The following is a 17,913-nucleotide window of genomic DNA, read 5'->3' as shown; positions in this document are numbered from 1 at the left end:
ATCACAAGTTAAACAAGATTTTTTGACAGATTTTTGTGCGCCATCATGTACATCGAAAAATCTATTGGAAGTCAGAAAGCAGAACCAGGATAAAGGCACACAGAACTATAAGGCACATTTTCTAGTTTGGAACAGAGCACAGGATTTTTTTTGTGTGCCTCATTGTTTTGTAAGGGTCACTTGATTGGCTCTGATTTCATTTATTAAATGTAGATTCATGAATTTCAGCCAGATATGGTAAATTATATATATGTTTTATCATAAAGCACTGCCGATTTTACACTACTACTACATTTGCGGAGGTGATTTCACACAAGCAGTCTTATTTTGAAAGGAAGTCAAAAGCAATGACTTTTAATTTGAAAAAAGGCTAATTTCTCTTTATATTTATGATTTATAGTAACAATATCATAAAAAACAACTCTGAGTCTTATTTTTATTAAAGGTTGAAGTAAGACATTGTGGGTCCTGCTGAGTTTTTGTCAGTCAGAAATCAATTAGAATGGCTCTTCCTATGTTGAAGGTTGCAGAGCCCTGATCTAAATCTAAGAAAAAAGAATTGAAGGTATTTTAAGTTTCTGATACAAAGACAGAAGAACTGATAAGAAAGACCTGCTTTCTTAATCTAAAGACAGAAGGTTCAATCAGAATCTTCTCCATCAGAGCCTATTAGAGGTCATAGGTCATATCACAGGTAGTTTGGCTCAGCAAGTTGGTAAAAAGTTCTAATGCGCTCCTTAGCCAGACCGTTTGACACAGAACATGTCATCTCCCAATTCCTTCTCATAAACATGCTTATTTTCATAAACGCCTATAAACAATTTAGTCCATGTGTTGACTTGAGCTCAAAAGAACAACAGGTGGTCTTCAGACCTTTTTGGTTTCTTGCACCTGTTTAGAGGCTCACTGCTTCATCTCTGTTTTTATTTGACCTCATTACCTTATTTTTAGCCAAACTGAAGTTTGTTTGCATCTGTTTCTTTTAACTAACAGGTGATTTGTAGATAACGATTTAGTTGGTTTTGTCATAGTTTCTAATAATATCACATTTTGCAGAACTGCACCTCCCTCAACCATCCTGTCAAGTTTCTTTAAGCCGTCGTGATGGCAACCCCCCCCCCCCCCTAAGATTTGCCCACTTCTGTCTTTGCAGCAGGGTTTTCCCAAGTCGAGCCGCTCCCCACGCTGAGCGGAAAGTGAAACCAGCCTTTGTCTGAAGACCACTGACACTAAAAAGTGTTCCTTTTCCATTGCTGTCACTGACGCTCAAGTTTTTCTGCCGTGTGGTTTTGATATGTAAAGAAAAAGCTTTTGATGTCAGGTGTTTCAAAAAAGTAAAGACAAAAAACTAACAAAACGTCTTCGTGGGCGAAGCTTCTCTGAACCCTGAAACCGTAGGGAGTCTTGAGAGAAACTATTTTCCAGTTGTTGAGAATAACACACTTATGTTTCAGTGAAAATGACCCCACGAGTACAGGAATGTGTGATGTTCTCTGTTTTCAGTTGCTGAAGCAGGGAAGAAACTTCAAGCCAGCAAGAATCAGCTAAAATAGCTATAACAGTAAAACAAATGTTACATGGATGGGAACCCACTGTGAACGTTTTGGGACTGTAGTTTGTTGAAAACACATTTGTAAGTTCATTTTTGATGTTCAGTGAAAATATTGGTTCATTGAGGAAACTCTGCAATGACTGAACATTTTGAATCTATACTTGTTTAAGGAAAATGCTAATCCAAGGGGAACATCTGGTAGTCCAAATTGCTTTTTGAAGGTGAACCAGAATTTAAATCTGCATTTTTCAGGACATATAATAAATATGATAAGGCTGTTTTCAAATGTCACATCTGAATCAATTAATCAGTTTGTGAAATAAAAGTGTGAATTCCTGTGCAGCAAACAAAACGTCCTTTTGTGATGAAAAGATGCTGCATGCAGACTCAGAATGTGGGAGCTGAATGCTAGAGCAGGTTAACTAAAGCAGGAGAGGTGGTTCCCTGCAAATAGCCGGCATCAACAGAAATACTGAAGCTTTTAAAACAGAAAGAAGATTTCAGCAACTGTTTCTTTGACCCATGTAACTTTCGAGATAAGATCTAATGCGCAGTACCAGGATGCTGAAGCAAACCGCTGAAAAGAGAGAAGAGATCTGGTGTGCTAACGACCTCAAGAGAGAATAACCTGAAAGAATAACATGAAAACACGTTCACACACAAGAGAGGACCAGGATCCTGACAGAGATCACAGCTGGAGAAAAAACTCTTTATCAAATGTCATGTACACTTTGAGATTTCAGATGCCGGCAATTATTATTTTGGCTGTTGAACTTTATGCTCAAGACTGTGCAATCAAAACAAAATCAAAGCATAAAGGTTGGGCAATTTGACAGCTCAGGGGTTTTTGCACATTTAAAGGGAATTGCCCTTTTGAGTCAGGAATGAAAAACAATCACTAAGAAACGTGCTGTTATATTAGGAAAATCTAAATATGTCACACACGCGTAAATGTGAGCATGTAAATAAAAATATGAGTCATGGGTGTCTTCCCTACACTTCACAACTCACCACACTCCATCGATCCATTTCTGCAAAAACAAAACTACACCTAGGCTGCAGCGGGGCTCATACTGATTGTAATTAAGACTCTTGCTCTTTAGTTCAGGTTTTTTCCTGTCAGAGAAGTTGTTGCTTTCATTCAGGCCTTTTTACTGTCTTTTTTGTAGTGGTTCCCCATTTAGAAAGTCTCAAAAGACGCACGGCTCATAGCACAGTGTCTGCACACCCAGCAAACATCCTGTCTCTCGGTCAGAAATTTGAATGTGGTCGCAGTAACTCTGACAGAAACCAAAAATCTGAAGGTGTGTTTCCAACCTAGTACTTCTGAGGCCCACTTTCTTCACTTATGTTCCCAGAAAGGGACCATGGATGGAAATTCAAGGGGTTTACAAAAGTTCCTTAAGTGTCCAAAAACACGGTGGGCGAGTGGACAGACTGGGGACCAGTGACCCGTGCCAGACTGTGTGAGAAGTTATACCTGAATCCCAGTTTAAGGTGTGATGGAAAAATGCAAATCTCCCTAGGACAGTCCTCCAGATGTGCTTGACAATCATCTATCAATTTATTGACATCAATCTACACTTAACAAAAGATTATTTAGGCCAAGTGTGTCCTAGCATTAGGGCTTGTCCTGTTGCTTTTGGACAAATTGGGGGAAAAGAATTATGAGGCCAAAATATGAAAAATACATTATTTATTTGCACTGGAAGACTTAAGGAAGACATTGTGACTCTTTCTCAACAATATGAACACAAATTGGTCCAATCGTCTGTAGCCACAAGACAAACCCTCCTCATCAACCTTCCACCGCTGTGACTGAACAGTTCCAGTTTTTTTTTATCATCGTTTCCCATCGTTTCAGATTTTATGAAGTTTGCTCAGATGCAGGTTTACAAACTGAAATAAAAAAATTCAAGTTCTTTTTAAAAAAAAGTCACTTTTCTATCACAGCTACTCTAAATGAATCCCAAAGATGTATTTTTTATTATTTACTGTTTGATCATGAACTTTTCTTCAATAAACCATGCAGTATTAGATATACTTCTTAGAAGTTTATGTCCCCTTCATTTTCTAAACTAATAAACAACAACAGTTTCTTCTCTTAAATGTTACACACTCAGAAACCCAACATCAAATGTGTTCTGCAAAATACATTTTTAGGCATGACAAGTGAGAAGACATGAAATGTTTCTTGTAGTTGCTAGTTGCTTGTCAGGAAGAGAGTAACCCAGAAATACACAGTTTCCTGAACTTCAAAGCATCACCTTCAGATCTGCAGAGAAGCTTCACCTGCTGTGGTTTGTGACATCAGCTCACTGTTCTTCATCAGCTGAGGGGATCTGCATTAGTGAAAGTTTTAACCCTCACATTCATCTAACACACTTCCTTTGTAGCGACTTGTACCGTGAAAGAAGCTACAAGGTGTCAACACAGAAGGAAGCAGCTGAATTAGTTTTCTTGTGGATAATCTAATCAGACAACTGTTGTTTGGTTAACCAACGAAAAAGAAGAAAGTCAAAACTGCACCTGACAGCTCAGACTGCCTGGCTGATAAAACTCAACAAACTGCAAACTGATAAGCTCACACTGCACTGTTCTATTATCAGTGAAAATGGGGAGAGGCTTCAGTTTAGTTTCCTGCAGGATGGATCCTTACACAGGAAGGAAGCTCCTTAAATGGGCAGCAGGTGTTCAAGCCAAAGTTTGAAATCCCAAATGGTAAGAATAAATAGAAAAGGATTTTATCTTTAGACAATCTGGTTCAAGAGACTTATAAAAACATTTAGAAAACTTTAGTTTTTTTATTGATTATGAAACATTTCTTAACTCTTACAAGAAGGATTTACATACATGCAAGTTTTTTGGAGAGTTTTCCGAAAAGCTCCAAGCAACAGTCTCCTTAAATACTGTGCAACTCTTGCATAACCCAGGTCTAACAATGTATTTGACTAAAAAAAAAAAGTCTTTGCCATCCCTTATTTATTTATTTATTTTCCAGATGAGAGCTGAAGGCCTCTTGTGTTGGACATATTTTACTTTAACGAGAGGGGTTATGAATCTTCAGACAAACCAGAGGTATGTCTGAATAAACCCCTTTTGTAATCAAGGCCAAACTTTATTTATTTTAATCATATTTGAAAATCTTCTGTGTTTGACCGGACGGAAAAGGAAAGGAGGGAAGAAGAGAGAGGGATGTTCGAGATGGGGGGGATTGGAAGGTGATTATAGAAAGGGGGGATAAAACCATGAAGCAGCATAAACAAGTTGCTGGATGGTTATACTCATTACAGTGAGATTCAGATGTACTACAAGTCTATCAGGGCGGGGCCTGTCTACACACACACGCAAATGTTGTAAACACACTTGTTGGCTTCAAAAATGTTAACCTGTCAACATGTACACAACACAAATAATGTTCACACACGCATACTTATGCCTTCAAACCAACTAGTGTGAAATATTTCAGTCAATCACGCAAAATAATTGTGTAAAGGTGAGCTAACACCTGTGCTCGAGTGATTGTTTATGTTCTTCTAAAATGGATGATGGAATGTGAAAAGAAGGAGGGAGAGGTGCCAAGCCATCCCCACACCAAGACCCCCCGCCGCAGCAGCAGCGGCAGCCGGAACCCCCCAACGCCACACGGCAGCAGGTGGAGAACAACCGCCACCCGGGCCAGGGCCAGCAGGACCGCCACGAGGTCCACAGCGCCAGAGAGCAGGGAGGCATGGGGGGGACAGAGAGAGCAAGCTCCAGCCCAACACCAAAGGGACACGGACACCCCCCGGCTCTTGGTCTTGCCAGAAAGCTCAGGGATCCCTCTCCCTGTGTGGAGAGAGGGCCGCCAAGCCCAGGAAGCCAGCACCCAGGGAACACGGCCGCTGTTGCCAAGGGCCCAGTACCCCCTAGCAGAGATGGGGTAGGGGACAGATGGTCCTAAGTCCCACCTTCCATGTGAAATGCATGTGTGTGTGTTTGTGAGGGCGTGTATTTTTTGAAGGGTAAAGGGTGTGTGTACTTAGGGGGTGCAGTTAAATTTGGCGGGTAGGGCACTGAGGGGACATCTATTGATTACTCACAGTGATGTCCCATCACCCTCCCCACCAAGGGGCCCTAAATGTCTGAGGTGCAGTTAAAATTGGCGGGTAGGATGCTGAAATGACATCTGCTGCTTGCTAGCAGTGATGTCCAAGCACCCCCCCACCACCAAGTCTAGTGTTTAAGGTGCTATTAAAACCGAGAGGGGGGTCCAATTCCATACGGCAACCATGGGAGGGGGACCACTGCCAAGTAGCTCCTCCCCAGAAGGTACTTCGCAGGCTGACCCCCCCCCCCCCCCCCCCCCCCAGGCCCCATCCCCCGAAGCACCGACCCCCCAGGCCCCACACCACCCACCCCACACAGGAAGAGAGGAGCCAGAAAGCGTCCCCCCGAGCAAGCCCAGGCCCCCGCCCCCTTTGCCATCACTTATAACAACATTTAGTTTCTCCTATGCGCAAACAAATGCAGTTTTTTTTTTATATTTTATTTGAGAGTTTCTGTATGAAACCTTTTTAGTCCAGTCTTTAAATCTGATCTTTATCAAATAATTTGAAATGTTTTTTTTGTGTTTTTGTGAAATTTGTTTGAACAGTTGGAAAGTTCCCGAAACTGCCAAAAATAAAACCACACCAAAAACGAAAAGGTGAAAGTAGAAAGCTAAATATTAGTGATTGGTGGGTTTATGAAAGCCTCCAAAGTTATTACCTAAAGACACTAAAAGACACAGTAATTAAATCAAATGTAAGAAATTAGACTAAATGAGAAAAATGCAATAGCTGATCCACTTATGGTAGGGGTTAGAATCAGATAATGAAACCACTCAGGATTATTTTTAACTGCTGCAGGTGAAGGAAATCACTTCTATCAAGATACTAATTCTGACTTCACAGGTTTTTTCAGTGAAGTAAAAATTGCTGCACTTTAAACCTTTATCTTAGCATTGAAGGACTCTGATCTGATGTTGCCGCCTCAGTTTGTTTCCTCACAAACAGCTGGGATGTTGTGCTGCAAAGTGCCAGAAACTGTGTAGTTCTCATTACAATAATAAACATCTGTAATTACTTCAAATGTTGTGTTTTATTTACTTGAATGACCAAGCACTCCACATACGGGGATGTGTAATAAATTCTGGGGTTCCTGTACTCTAAAGCTATCAAACATTGGAATGCAAATTGGATTTCAGAGTAAATTACTCCGCAACTTTATAGCAGTGACACATCTTGGTGAGTAACCTGGACATCTCATTTTCCTAAAAAAAAGGGATCCAGTAAATGAAATACTCTGGAGGATCAGAGGGGAGTTCTGTCGTCCGCAGCTGTTGTGCTTCAAGCAGAACAAATTAACGCAACAATTACCGAAACTCAAGTTTAGGATAACAAATGTACTCAATTATCAGAGTTTTTCAGTATTCCCAGAAGGACTTTCTATCAGAATGATTCACATGCAAGAATTCTCTTTAAGACATTTTTTCTAAATTCCAAACGTTTGCATCATTAGGAAATGCCTGATTGTTGGTAAGCCATTTAACATTAACATTCCTAATTTGTTTCACACAATAATTTCAAAATCATGATGGTGTATTCTTGCTGATCCTAATTTTCAACTAAAATGTTGTTTATAAAAAAAATGTTTTTACTTTAAAAAAAAAAAAGCGTCCTTTTAAAACACAGGAAGTTCCATTCATGGAATCCAACAGAAACGGCCACAAACACTGCCCACACAGTTTATGACAACCTATCTTCTAGATAAGAAACATCCAAAAGTCCCTTCATGATAAGACAAGACCACACTTACTTTCTCTGCACCTCCTTCTATGGTTTGCTGAGCAACAGAGTCCTCTACAGGTCTAAGTGTACAACTGCTGGGAACTGCTGCACCCTGTTGGGGAGGGATTGTGTTTATTTATTAGTTGTCGGTGTGAAAGAATCATTAGGTATGACAAACACCCATGTTAGCCCAAAGCAGTGGAAAAAAATCAAGTCATGCCTGTAAAACAACACATGAAATCCTACAAAGTGAAAGCATGTCAGGAAATGTTTGCAGGGACTGGAAATCTACACTTTACAAGTATAAAAGGCAAAAACGTACAGAATAATGATTAGATAAACATGTGACGGAGGGTTTCAGAATTACTAAAATCATTAAGGTGCAGATTTTACTTTTTCATTTGAATAAATTAGAGTAGAAAAGATGTGTAGAAACCCTTAATGTAGTTCTTAGAGGGAGAAGAATTGTTCCTCTGTTAACTGTAAATAACAAAACAATATGTTGATCATACTTCAGAAAGGATAAATTCATCATAATCATCATCAGAATATCATCCTTTGCAAGAGATATCTCATTGCTAAGATCAATAGTTTTACCACTAAAATTACAGAATGAAAATAAAATTCCTACAAGATTTTAAGGATTATTTTTCAATAATTTTTAGCCAAGTCTGTTTGACTTTGGGGGAAACAGGCAACTCAATGTGGTATAGAAAGTTATTTTTTGTACTGTCATGAATATCACAGTAGGTATTATTTTGTTGTAATTGTAAGTTTTTTGTTGTTGTTGTTTTTTGTTTTTTACATTTTGAAAGAGAACTCGTTTATCCTGGCTTTATATATATATATATATATATATATATATATATATATATATATATATATATATATATATATATATATATGGTTAACTTAGATAATCAAAAATATCATCAAAGTCAATTACTGGAATAAAATAAAAAATCAAATTGAACTGCTTTCGTTTATAAGAGATAGATTTAAAAGAAAAAGGCAGTTTACCACAAAAATAGACATTTGTGCGTGAATGTACTACGTATGCGTGTCCACTAGGGGGCGGTAATGCGTCGTTATGTAAGTAGAAACAACAAGCGTTTCCGGTTTGGCGCTCTGTTTATCAACGATTAGCTTCTACTACAGCAGTGGAAACGTCCAGTGGTTATGAGGAAGTCTTCCTTGAAAAGATATTCATGGAAATCTTCAGGAACCAAGAGTTGAACGCACTGAGGATCGGTATGTAGTCCTCTGACGCAGAAACCAGACATTTAAACCCTGTTTCCCAAATTGAAGTAGTAACGAAGCACAGACACAGACACAGTAGCTTAAAAAAACAAAAACTCGCAGGACTTCAAGCCTAAGACTAGAGTAGAGTAAGACTAAGAGGTCAGTTTTTATACGAGTGAAATTCTGCAGCATACAAGAGGGGAAAAAACACAGCTAGCCATCTTTATCTATTTTTTCCTCTCTTTTGCCTTCTACTTTGTCTCTTGATGAACTCTAAAAAGGACAAAGTAACTTTGCATTCTGCTCAAAATGTTACTGTTAAGGGAATAAACCCACTTTGACCGGGGGAGGAGGCAAGATGGCGGAATGAACGAACGTACTTTGCGGGCTCCGGTGTAAGAGTTTTTTTTTCTGTCCTTGTTTGTGAGTTTTTTTTTGCATTCTATAACCAAGAACACTGAAATTTTTTCTAAGTTTCTATTTAAAGTTTGTGAGAGGAATCGCGGACTACCGTAAACTTGTTTTTTTCTTCCTTTTGAAAATCGAAAGTAAGCTAACCGAAATGCAAATGGACGAGCACGACTATTATTCCCAGTCCGATATTCACGAGATGACTGAGGAAGCTGTTGAAGTCACTACAGGGGATGGAGAAAGGTCCAAAGAAAAGTTAGTGAACCTTGCACACACTCCAGTCAAAGCACCTCATCCTAAAAAGCAAAAGAAAGGGTGCGGGCAGAACTTGCAGGATGAAAGTATGTTCGAAAGAATTATGGAAGCCGTGGCCGCCCTGACGGAGAAGGTCGACATGCAAACGACCAAAATGGACGAACAGACAGCCCTACTGAAAAAGTTTGATGAAAGAATTGATGCCAACTCAGAAGCTATAAAAAGGAATAAAGGAGTTCTAGAACATCTGGAGAAAAGAGTGGCTGAACTTCAAGGAGACAACAAGCGGCTAAGGGAAGCGGTGGCTGAGCATGCCCGCTACAAACGGAGGTGGAATCTGCGGCTGAATGGTTTGGCTGAGAAGGATGGAGAAGACATCAGAGAAACCGTCATCGGCATCTTGACCAGGGTGGTTCCCATCGGCGCGGACCGCCTGCGAGAGGCAGTTGACACGGTCCATCGGTTGGGAAGAAAGGGGAGCGCGGCGACTTCCAACAATATGCCGCGGTCGATAATCCTGCAGTTTGTGTCCAGAGTGGTCCGGGATGACGTGTGGAAACGGTCAAGAGAGGCGAGAGTCTGCAAGGAAATGCACATCCACTTCAAAGAAGATTTCTCTAAGGAGGACAGGGAGGCGAGAGCCAAGCTGTGGCCGCTGGTCCAAGAGGCGAGGAAGAGGGGTCAGAGAGCGTTCCTGAAGGAGGGGTACGCACTGATCGACAATCGAAGAGTGGACCCTCAATAGATTACAGTCAGTGAGAGTTAGTGTTCTGTCAGTTCATGTTCTTGGTGAAGAATGCTCATTGAATTGTCTGGTAAGGACAATATTGTTCATTCCTGCACATCTTCTGCGGTTGCTGTGCTTTTGATAATTCTTAAATGTTTTCTTTCATTTCTTTAAACACTAGGGGGCTTAAAAACAATGTTAAGCGAAAAGCTATTTTTTTATTTTGTAAGGAGCAGAAAGCTAAATGTGTTTTTTTGCAGGAAACCCATTCAGTTGAAGAAGATGTAAACTTCTGGAAATTACAGTGGGGTGATTCTATTTATGTCAGTCATGGGACCTCTCATTCAGCTGGTGTTATGATACTTTTAAACAAATTCCCGGGAAAAGTTATTAACCATTTTGGGGACACTTATGGCCATTGGTTGATATTAATATTTGAGTTTAACGGTGAAATGTTTATTTTGGTTTGTGTATATGGTTATAATGAAAGAGCTAAAAACAAAACACTCCTCTCAGACTTATGTAAACAAATTCTAGACCTTAAACATGCTCATTTAACTGATAATGTCATAGTTGGAGGTGACTTTAACCTGGCGCCAGACCTTTGGTTAGACAGACATCCACCTAGAGCACAATGTCACAAGTTTGATGATCTGGTGGTTGAATTTATGAATGTTGTCAATTTAGTTGATTATTGGAGAATTCTGAACCCAGTGACCAGGCAATATACATGGTTTAATGCTGCAGGAAATGGACAATCTTCAAGGTTAGATTATTGGTTAATATCTTCATCATTAGTAAAATATATTGATAAATGTTCCATTTCTGCTTCCCCCTTAACAGACCACTGTGTTGTTTCTTTATCCCTTCAATGTAATCGGTCAGTAACTGATTTAATTCAAATTTGGAAATTCAACAATATGCTTTTGGAAGACTCCTGTTTTTGCAACAAGGTTAGAGAATTAATAACAGAAGTGAATGTCTTGGACATGTCACCTGTGAGTAAATGGGAATGGTTTAAGTTTAAAATTAGAAGTCTTGCAATTGAATTTAGTAAAAGTGCTTTAAGATTGAAACGTCTAAAACAACAAAATATTTTAAGAAATATTAATGACCTATGTAAAAAGATGGATTTGTCGACTGAGGAATTATTAGAATTAAATAAATTACAAAGCGAGTTAGACATTTTGTATATTGAAAAAGCTAGAGGTGCATTTGTGAGATCCCGAGCTCGCTGGATTGAAGAGGGAGAAAAAAATACCACATATTTTTTTAATCTTGAAAAACAAAGGCAATTAAAAAAGCAAATTAACAAACTATCAGTAAATAATTTTGTTTATGAAGACCAAAGGGAAATTAACAAAGAAATACACACATTTTACTCCAATTTATATAAGTCCTATCATTCCGAAGCTGACAGTGAAATTTTATTCGAAAGCATTGAAGGATTGAACCAAAACATTGACTTAGAATTTAAACATTTTATGGAAAACGATTTAGACATTGAGGAAATGGATGCTGCTGTTCTTAAGATGTCCTCTGGGAAATCTCCTGGCTTGGATGGTTTAACAGCAGAATTTTATAAATTCTTTTGGACTGATATTAGACGTTTGTTACATGAAGCTTTTCTAGAATGTATCTCAGCAGGTAGCCTTTCTAACACAATGAGACAGGGGTTAATCACTTTAATCCCCAAACCTAATAAAAATACTTTATATTTGGATAATTGGAGACCAATTACTTTGTTATGCAATGACTATAAAATTTTGGCTCATGTTTTTGCAGAACGTCTAAACAGAGGACTGAAGGATTTAGTGGATGAGTGTCAGTCAGCATTCATTAAAGGAAGAAATATCCATAATCACATCAGGTTGGTAGTAGATTTATTGGATTATTGTGACTTTGTTGACCCAGATAGTTTAATATTATTTCTAGATTTTTATAAAGCATTTGACACATTGGAGCATTCCTTTTTAATTAAAGCCCTGAAATTTTTAGGATTTGGTGATAAATTTTGTAATATTATTAAAATGTTTTATAATGATATTTATAGTTCAGTTTCCTTAAATCCAGGAATTACTCCCCGATTTGTAATTAAAAGGGGTATCCGACAAGGTTGTCCCATCTCGCCCAAACTGTTTATATTAGCCACTCAGTTATTAACCATCCTCATAAAACATAGTCATGATATTCAAGGTATTTCTATTTTTGAAAAGCAATACAAAATTAGTCAGTTTGCAGATGATACTGCTTTACTTCTAAAAAACGATGCAGAGGTTGTTAAAGCTCTAAGTAGGCTTCAGTTATTTTCCAAAGCATCAGGCTTGAAGCTAAATATTTCCAAATGTGAAATCCTCCCCGTTCACTCGTGTCAGCACCAAACTATTGAAGCCATTAGGGTTGTTCATGAAGTGAAATATCTGGGTGTGTTATTGTCTAAAAACACATTAAGGAGGGAAGAAGTCAACATTACAAATCGATTGTTTGATATAAAGAAAAGTTTAAGTCGATGGTTGACAAGAGATTTAACTGTTTTTGGGAGAAATCTGTTAACCAAAGCAGAAGGCGTCTCTAAGATTATTTATCCCTGCTATTCCTTATACATATCCCCTCCAAACATTAAGAAAGTTAACTCTATTATTTTTCAATTCATATGGAAAAACAAAACACATTATATCAAACGTTCCCAACTGGTCAAAAGTTATGATAATGGTGGCATCAATGCTCTAGATTTTGAAGCTATGGTCGGTACTTTCAGGATTAATTTTTTAAAAGCTCTTCTGGTTGATAGTAACTCCATGTGGTTTCATATCCCAAGATCCATTTTTAAACATTTAGGAGGCATAGACTTCCTTTTGAAATGTGATTTTGAAGTCAACAAGATTCCATTCATTTTGTCCAACTTCCATAAACAGGTTCTTCAGTTTTGGAAAATGATATTTATTCACAATTTTACCCCCCATGGATCAACATTATGGAATAACAGAACAGTATTAGTTGGTAGGAAATCTATATTTAAACAGGATTGGTTTGACAGAAACATTCTTTTTGTTACAGATTTAACTGACAGTGACGGTAATTTATTGACTTTTTCTTCATTTATAGATAAATACAGTCTCACCTGCAGCCTTAAAGAATTTAAAAAAGTATGTCGAGCTATTCCTGCTGCTTTGATTCATTTAATAAAGAACACTGTTTTTACTCCTCATAGAACAATTATCTCATTACCAAAATTACAGATTAATGGATGTAATTTCTTAGATTTTAAACTAAATAACAATCTTTTGAACAACTGTTTAAAAGAAAGAATTTATCATGTCCATAATCGAGCCTCTTTTAGATCCTTCTGTTATTCCAACAGCCAATCTCTGTTAGTTAAAGCACACTCAAAGTATATTAAATGGCCTGTTCTGCCCAAAGTAAAAGAAACTCATTTCAAAATAATAAATAAATATTATCCTGTCTCCGATTTTCTTCAAAGCAGATTTAAATTTGACGTAGAATCTTGCATTTTTTGTAACTCCAATGAGGAAACACTGGAACATTTGTTTTTTTCATGCGATTACTCCAAAGAGTTCTGGACTCAAATAAGGAATTGGATTAATTTAAAACTGAATATTCCCCCTTTTGGTATTTCTGATGTCATGCTGTTTATGGAAAATATTGATGATTCTTTCTCAAATTTCATTAATATCATCTTACTTTTAGGAAAATACCATATCCACTGTTGCAAGTGGAGAGGTTCCAAGCCCTCCTTCCCAGGTTTTATTAACGATTTTAAATTATATTATTCCTCACTGAAAAGATTACAATCCTCGGTAGGTGTTAAAAAAATATCTAAACAAATTTCTTTGTGGCTTTTATTCTAGTGTCTGTCCTGTGCTATCATTTGGCTCCTGTTATTTTTTATTTGTATTTTTTGTAAGTGTTTCAACACTTAATGTTTATGACTGAGAGTATTTTTTACCCCCATTAGTGTTTTTGTATTTTGTGGTGTATTCATCCTCTGCTGGAGTTTGTATGTTTTGTATTTGAAAAGTTCAATAAAAAAAAAAAAAAAAAAAAAAAAAAAAAAAAAAAAAACCCACTTTGACCCACTTTTTTGTATCGAGAGTGTGAATCATGTGTCATCAATGAACAGGTTCTCTCCTCTGCACTGGAGACCCACTGCTGGTTGACCCCCCCCCCCAAAAAAAAAAAAAAAACTTTATTAAAAACTAAATACAAAACAATACAACAGGTAAGTAAAAACACTATACTGTTTACTGTGCAACCTGAAGATTCTTTAATCAGCATTACAGCTCAGAGGTTTATAGAGAATATGACTTTTCTGTAAATATGTCATTTCTTTAAAAATATTTTCTTGTGGGCTTCATATTATGATTCACATCTAGATATAATACTGTAAACAAGGTTGATTTGGACTATTTATATTTGTGAATGTTTCTCTTTGGGTAGTTTTTTTTGTCTGTGTTTGCATTTCTACACATGTCCACAAGTTTAGCATTCCTATGTTTCTGAACCTTCTCTGTGTGAGGAAAATAAACATAAAACATTTTTACAGCTGGCAAAAAAAAGACCTCATTTATAATCAAGATTTTCTTTATTAAATTCAATTTACAACTCCAGACCATGATCTTAAATCTCTCCACGTTCTTCATTGTTAGTTTATTATACTCTCATCAAGGCCCCAACTGCCACCGGATTTAGTTTTTTTTTTTTTTTTTTTGCTAACGGTCCACTCTATAGGTATAGAACTAACGGGGCCTCAGACTTTTATTTTGGAATTCTCAGAGGTTGTTTTGAATTTTGCCCAATGTTTGGACCTCTGTTGAATGTAAAAGCTTAAATTTAAACATTGTCACCCCCAAAAAGGTGCACACACTTTGACAACCACAACGCTTTAGGCTTTAGGCTTTAAATCTGTAACCTCCTTTGAAGGATTCAGTCCAGGTTTGTAGTAGATTTGGCAATAGAGCGGCAATATGTGGAAACCCAGTATCAAACACTAACTGCTTTCATTTAATGTCAACTTCACACAGATGTTCCACAGCTGCATGTTTGGGGGGAGCAGGAGGTTGAGGAGGAGATGAGCTCCAGTCTGGATCAGGAGGAGCCAGAGCCTCCACAGATCAAGGAGGAAGAGGAGGACCACTGCAGCAGCCAGGAGGAAGAGCAGCTTTTAGTGAAGCAAGAGATCAAATCTGAGTGTGAGGAAATATTTGTAATCCAGTTTGAAGGTAAGATTCATCCTCTGAAGATCAGAGAATGGTTTGATTTATAAATTGTTGGTTTTCATAAAAATGTATTTGGAGTTTTTACATTGTGGTGCTTAGAGGTGGTGGAGTTTAGAGCAAGCGCAAAGTGACACAAAAATTCAGATCATTCAAACCTTTACTGGTTTCCCCCCAAATCTTTGTTCCTGCAGACCCCTCTGAGAAAAATACCTGTAAAGAAGAGACGGATGATGAGCAGCAACTTTGCAAGGAAGAGAGGAGCTCCAGTCTGGAGGAGGAGGAACCAGAGCTTCCATTGATCAAAGAGGAGGAGGAGGAGGAGGAGGAGGAGAACTGCGTCAATGAGGAAGGAGAGCAGCTTGAACTAAAGCAGGAGATTAGTGCCTTTATCGTCACTGATGTTAGTCCAGACATATCTGGAGAAGCTTTGAATCAGTGCAGTAATTTCTCAACTCAGATGAAGAAACACACAGAGGAGAAGAACTATTCATGCGAGATATGCGGAAAAGATTTCACCGTATCCTCCAGATTAACTGTCCACATGAGAACGCACACCGGGGAGAGGCCCTTTCTTTGTAAACTATGTGGTAAAACCTTCAAGCATAGCGGTTCTTTAAAAGCTCACACAAGAACCCACACAGGCGAAAAGCCTTTTTCTTGTGAAATATGTGGAAAGAGTTTGATGAAAAATAGTTCTTTGAAAGATCACATGCGAACTCACACAGGCGAGAGGCCCTTTTCCTGTGAAATCTGTGCAAAGGGTTTTGTCAAAAACAGCTCTTTGAGAGACCACATGAGAATTCACACGGGTGAAAAGCCCTTTTCTTGTAAAACATGTGGAAAGGCTTTTACCCAAAACAGTACTTTACAGCATCACATGAGAACTCACACAGGCGAAAAGCCCTTTTCCTGTAAAATATGTGGAAAGGCTTTCTTCCAGCCTTACATATTGACCAATCACATGCGAAAGCACACAGGTGAGAGGCCCTTTTCTTGTGAAATATGTGGAAAGAGTTTTATCAGAAACAGTTCATTGAAAGATCACATGAAATCTCACACGGGCGAGAGGCCTTTTTCCTGTGAGACGTGTGGAAAATGTTTCTTCCAGCCGTACAGTTTGACCAATCACATGCGCATTCACACCGGCGAGAGGCCTTTTTCTTGTGACATTTGTGGAAAAGCTTTCACTCAAAGCGGTTCCTTGCAGCATCATGTTAAAATTCACACCGCTCAGAGGCCTTTCACCTGCGACACGTGTGGAAAAGCTTTTACGCAGAACAGTACGTTGCAGCATCACATGAGAACCCACACAGGCGAGAGGCCTTATTCTTGCACACTGTGCGGAAAGAGTTTCAGCCGGAATGATTCTTTGACTTCTCACGTGAAGACTCATACGAGCGAGAGGCCTTTTTCCTGTGAACAGTGTGGAAAGCGTTTCATCAAGAGCGGTTCTCTAAAAGTTCATATGAAGTCTCACACAGATGAGAGGCCTTTCTTTTGTGAAATATGTGGGAAGAGCTTTAATCGAAATGCGTCCTTGAACATTCACCGGAAGTCTCACACGGGCGAGAAGCTTTATTTCTGCAAGACATGTGGGAAGCGCTTCTTCACGTCTTCTTCCTTAACCGTCCACATGAAAACTCACACAGGTGAGCGGCCATTTTCCTGTGAAACCTGTGGAAAAAGCTTCAACCTGAGTTGGTCTTTAAAAGCTCACATGAGAACACACACGGGTGAAAGGCCTTTTTCTTGTATAATATGTGACAGAAGTTTCACCTGCAGCAGTACTTTGAAGGCTCACGTGAGAACTCACACAGGGGAGAGGCCTTTCACTTGTAAGATGTGTGGCAAGGGCTTCAAGCGAAATGCTTCTTTGGAGGCTCACGTTCGGACTCACACGGGCGAAAGGCCTTTTTCATGTGACATGTGCGGAAAGAGTTTCACCCAAAGTGGTAATTTGACGGCCCACATGAGAACGCACACAGGCGAGACGCCCTATTCCTGTCAATTATGCGGAAAAAGCTTTGGCCGAAGTTTTTCTTTGTCGGCTCACATGATGACTCACACAGGTGAAAAATCCTAGATTTATTTTTTAAAAAAAGCTCATTGTATATTTTGACTGTGTGATTCTAAAATTGCAGTGTTGAAAGTGTCCATCAATGCAATAATACAGGTGTCATTCCTGGAGGACTCCCGCTGAAGTTTCCAGTATCTCTGCCCCACCTGCTGCTGATTACTTGCAACAAGTTAACTCAGTGCTTCTCAATTATTTTTTGCCAGGCCCCCCCTAGGAAAAGAAAATGTTTCGCGCCCCACCTGACCCCCCCCCCCCCCCCATAACCCCCCCCCCCACACACACACACACACACAGACACACTCGCGCGGTGACAATACATCAGGTCAGTATCTATAAAATTTGTATACCTAAAATTGTATCTTTTAACACTAACAAAAGAAAAAAGCAAAATAAATCCACTTTCAACAAATATTAACTTTATTTAGCCACAGAAACCCTGTTCTAGTCTAAAACAGAAAAGAAGCTGAAAGTACCTGAAATAAAAAAAATCTGTCATTCCTTATTTAAACTAGAAACATTTTGACCAACTGAACCATTTGATGCTGAAAAAAATAATTCAATCAATAAATAATATTAAATCTAAATTGATCTGAAACATTAAC

General features: G+C 38.6%; 1 protein-coding gene across 1 annotated transcript; it reads left to right on the top strand.

Annotated features, from left to right (window-relative positions):
- The first annotated feature begins 8,468 nt into the window (after positions 1 to 8,468).
- Positions 8,469 to 16,723, top strand: LOC101171776 (zinc finger protein OZF). Its single transcript, XM_023965678.1, is given in 4 exon segments — positions 8,469 to 8,613; positions 15,040 to 15,237; positions 15,426 to 16,450; positions 16,453 to 16,723. Coding segments are annotated over 4 exon segments (1,413 nt in total). The 5' UTR covers positions 8,469 to 8,570; the 3' UTR covers positions 16,600 to 16,723.
- The last annotated feature ends 1,190 nt before the right edge of the window (positions 16,724 to 17,913 follow it).

This window comes from Oryzias latipes, chromosome 17 (genome assembly GCF_002234675.1).
Source record: "Oryzias latipes chromosome 17, ASM223467v1".
NCBI classification, from domain to species: Eukaryota; Metazoa; Chordata; class Actinopteri; order Beloniformes; family Adrianichthyidae; genus Oryzias; species Oryzias latipes.
The sequence above is the reverse complement of the archived record's forward strand: the minus strand, read 5'-3'. Positions and strand labels throughout refer to the sequence as shown.